The following is a 4,483-nucleotide window of genomic DNA, read 5'->3' as shown; positions in this document are numbered from 1 at the left end:
ACTGTGACATTGTTGGGGAAATAAAGTCATCTTCACAGAGAGAATTGACAGATGTGTTTAAAATATTAAGTTACATTTAAACACTACAGAGAATGAAAAAGCAAAGTGAAAAATGGTGAAACTTTCCTCTTAGATATGCATCATCACAACATCATGCAGCTCTTCCCTTCTGATTCCCTTGAATACTAATTAGGTTTCTTAATATGCAATCATGTTAACATTCAGGCTAATTTGCGTACCATGCATCTTTGTTTTCAAACACACCTTTGAGCAATTGATGGAAATCCAATGAGACGTAGGCTTACCTGCCATGAAACAACCACGTCTAGTGCCGACGCGAGGCAGGGACAGGGGGAAGTACGTTTTAAATTAATTACCATCAGGCCCCTTGTAACTGTTCACTTTTGTAAACAAACATTCTAATATGCAGTAATTAATTAAATCTGCCACTCTCCCCCTCTCCTCTCATTGATCTTTCTTGGTTTAAGCTTCTAAATCTAGTCAAGGTGTTTTTCACTGGTTATCAAGCGCCAGGTGAGGGTCTCTTCCTTTCCATTTAGGTCACAAAACCCACGTCATTTCCAAGGACCTTCTAGAATCTGAAGGCATCAGCAGTGTGATGGGAATAAACCAAAGTTTTCCTCAGGAACCGGTCTTCATGGGTTGGAGAATAGAGCCTGTTGGTTTTGGCTGGAGCTGAGAGCTTAGGGGCCTCCACTGCTTTTGGCCAAATCATCAGGAGCCCTGGGCAGGCATGACTGCTTCTCATCATGAAGAATAATGTTTGGCCTGGCAGACCATTAGGGATGCTAATTTTTGTTGGCTTTGTGATGTCACTTCTGATATCCTGGCAATCTGGCGGGGATTACCCGATGCGGACGTACAACCCGGTTTGCCAGGTTCTATTCCTCGTCTCGGCCCCAGTCGAATCTCTAACGCCACCTGCCTGCTAATGAGCGCTGGCGTTGGGGATGCCCATGTGGACCGTGTGGCAGGAATAACCATACACCAGCATCACCTAAAGCTCTACGTGAGCGATTGTGGCACGCCGCGTGACAGATGTTGCGCGGTGTAGGGACTATCAGAGGGGGATCAAAGGCACAGATACAAACAAACCCCTGTATGATTCACCTCTGGCTCGGAATCATCCATTCAGAACAGAAATGATCCGTCTCTTCACTCCTAAGATGGCTAAAATGGTTTGCACATATTGAATTTCACCTACAGAACAGTCTTGCTTTATTTTAGAGGGAGAGAGACAGTATTTTCCAATCTCATATTTCATCTGAGAGGCCTTTACAGCTATTAAAATATATGAAAGAGATAGTTCTCCCAGACATGAAAATTCTTTCAAAATTTACTCACTCTTGTGTCATTCCAAATCTGTAAGATCTTTTCATCTGTGGAACCTACAAGAACATATTTTCAGAAAAAAGTCAATGGGGTCTAAAGTTGTTTGTACGATATATGTAAATAACAAAATGAAAATTCTGTCATTAATTATTCACCCCCATGTCGTTCCAAACCCATAAGTCCTTTATTCATCTTTGGAACACAAATGTGACCCTGGACCACAAAACCAGTCTTAACTAGCACGGGTATATTTGTAGCAATAGCCAAAAATACACTGTATGGGTCAAAATTATCGATTTTTCTTTTATGCCAAAAATCATTAGCATATTAAGTAAAGATCATGTTCCATGAAGATATTTGTAAATTTTCTACCATAAATATATAAAAACGTGATTTTTGTTTAGTAATATGCATTAAGAACTTCATTTGGACAACCTTTAAGGCGATTTTCTCAATATTTAGATTTTTTTGCACCCTCAGATTACAGATTTTCAAATAGTTGTATCTCAGACAAACATTGTCCTATTTTAACAAACCATATATCAATGAAAAGCTTATTTACTCAGCTTTCAGATGACATAAGAATCTCAATTTCGACAAATTTACACTTATGACTGGTTTTGTGGTCCTGGGTCACAAATTAAAATATTTTTAATAGAGCTTTCTGACCCTGCATAGACACCAAGGTAACTACTACGTTCAAGGCCCAGAAAGGTAGTACGGACATCGATAAAGTAGTCCATGAAACTATGAGAATACTTTTTGTGTGCAAACAACCTCCAAAATAACGACTTTATTCAATAATTTCTTCTCTTCCGTATCAGTCTCTGACCAGCATTCACAAGAGTACCACAAAGCGTCAGCAGCACCACACATGCATTGAAATTTTTAATAAAGTTGTTGTTTTTGGTGATTCTTTGCACACAAAAATATTTTCAGAACTTCATAAAACTGAGATTGAAACATTGAAGTAACATGGACTATTTTAATGATGTCCTCCTTACTACCTTTTTTGAATGTGGTAGTTGCGTTGCTGTCTATGCAGGGTCAGAAGGCTCTGGGATTTCATCAACAATATCTTAATTTGTGTTCCGAAGATGAACGAAAGTCTTAAGGGTTTGGAGCGACATGAGGGTGAGTAATTAATGACACAAATTTCCATTTGTGAGTAAACTACCCCTTTAATTTATTCTACTGGAACTGTATGGATATCAGAAAGCTCTTGTTTACCTTGTCTAAGAGGTGAGTCTAAATTAAGACGGTATAAGTAGCTGTGGTCAGTGGAGAGTGCTTATTATTTGTAATATAACACAGCGCTACTGTAATTTCGGAGCAGAGCGATACTTGCCAGGTGAGCTACTTTTGGAGAGTCCATGCAAATCCGAAAAAAGTCAAAAAGTCAATTACACAAGCAGCTCAAGCGTGCACCATTGAAAGCTGGTGATGTTTTATTGAAGAGGTCCTTTAACTCACGTGAAATCCAGTGCAGTGCACCTTCTCCAGAGCGCTGGTGTCAGGTGACCTCCTAGAGTCCCGAAAACAACTCTCAGGTGGTCTGCCATGCTCCAGTAGGCTGCCCATTACCCCCGTACACCCGAATGCATCAAAGGAACCTATGAGCATATCAAAGTAGGGTCAACTTCACAGCATTAGCTTATAGCCATTTCTAATAATCATTTGCTGTGTATCAAGTACTGCCTCTCATTCTCTCTACTGGGCAGTGCTAACTAATTAAGGCACAGCAAGACTAACAAAACACTAATTAATTACAATTACAAAAAAGATCAGGTGTAGCTGGTGTCTTCAATCACCAGCAGAGAAAAACTAACGTTGGATTCTATACACTGTTCAAACAAATAAGCATTGCATATTCAAGGATGTATTATGCTGTAGATTCCTAAAAATAAAAGTTCCAAAATAGGGTTTTGGCAGCAATGTCATTAAAGAACCATTTTCAGTGAACAGTTCTTAAAACATTTTTTTTTTTCTTTTTAATAACTTAAAAAACGTTTTCTGGATTTTAAAAGTTTTTCATGGAACCATTAACACCAGTAATAAACCTTTATTTTTAAGAGTGTAGATGGTTGCATTTAGCACATTGGAATCTTTCAGAAAATTTCTAAAAAATTATCTCTGCACTTGCATCAAACTATATGGCAAGCTGTTACAGAGGGCAACATGCTGTCACCACAAATCGATCTGAAAACAGAAGCATCTGCATCTGGAGATGGGGCTAATGGAGGCATTGCCTTGGGTGTGTGATGGAGACAGCTTATTTTTTCCATGTGATTATCCTAACAGTGCTGCTTATATACAAATGTAAATGGGCTGCTTAGAAGCTCCCCCTCCCTCCATGTTTCTCTCTCTTTCTCTCTCTCTCTTCCATCTGCTAGACAATAGTTTTTAATCTTTAATCCATGAGCAACCACTGAACACCAGTGAATTGCAAATTACAGATGTTTTACTGTCTCAGCTATTTTTTTTCTCCCCGTTTTGCTTTCCAGCTTCCCACTGTCAGTCAGTGTCTCGCACATATCCTGTGCCATCATGGCACCATATGACACTGTCATCATTTGGTAATTAAACCCGTACTGGCTTTAAATATGAAAAGCTGGCAAGGGGAGATGAGTTGATGGGGCTCGCTGTTGTGGGGACCAGATTTCACAAAAGCGTCCAGATTTCCACAGGGAGAATTTTTCGACTTTTGCCTACTTTTTTTTTTTTTTATGTTTTGATTTCTTGTCTCTTACAACTGTTTTTGGTGCCCTTCACTGGTATGCCAGGTTACACTTGCTGACTCCATCATCATGAATTTGAGAAATTTAATTTGCCCATAATGAACATTTTTCATATTAACAAATCTTGTTCAAACTAAATATTTTTAAAAAGGAATAGTTCACTTGAAATAAATATATATGTGACCCTGGACCATAAAACCACTCTTAAGTAGCATGGGTTTATTTGTAGCAATAGCCAAAAATGTATTGCATAGGTCAAAATGATCTATTTTACTTTTATGCCAAAAATCATTAGGATATGAGGTAAAGATTATGTTCCATGAAAATATTTTATAAACTTCCTACGGTAAATATATCAAAACTTAATTATGATTAGTAATATGCATAGCTAA

The 4,483-nt window shown here is 38.3% G+C and overlaps 1 protein-coding gene across 1 annotated transcript in view; it reads left to right on the top strand.

The window, feature by feature from the left end:
• The first annotated feature begins 3,900 nt into the window (after window positions 1-3,900).
• pax2a (paired box 2a) overlaps window positions 3,901-4,483 on the top strand; it is a 25,761-nt gene continuing 25,178 nt past the window's right edge. The window contains exon 1 of the mRNA XM_073834625.1: window positions 3,901-3,929. Coding sequence (XP_073690726.1) covers window positions 3,901-3,929 — 29 coding nt within the window. The remainder of the gene's footprint in view (window positions 3,930-4,483) is intronic.

This window comes from Garra rufa, chromosome 2 (genome assembly GCF_049309525.1).
Source record: "Garra rufa chromosome 2, GarRuf1.0, whole genome shotgun sequence".
Lineage (NCBI taxonomy): Eukaryota > Metazoa > Chordata > Actinopteri > Cypriniformes > Cyprinidae > Garra > Garra rufa.
The sequence above is the reverse complement of the archived record's forward strand: the minus strand, read 5'-3'. Positions and strand labels throughout refer to the sequence as shown.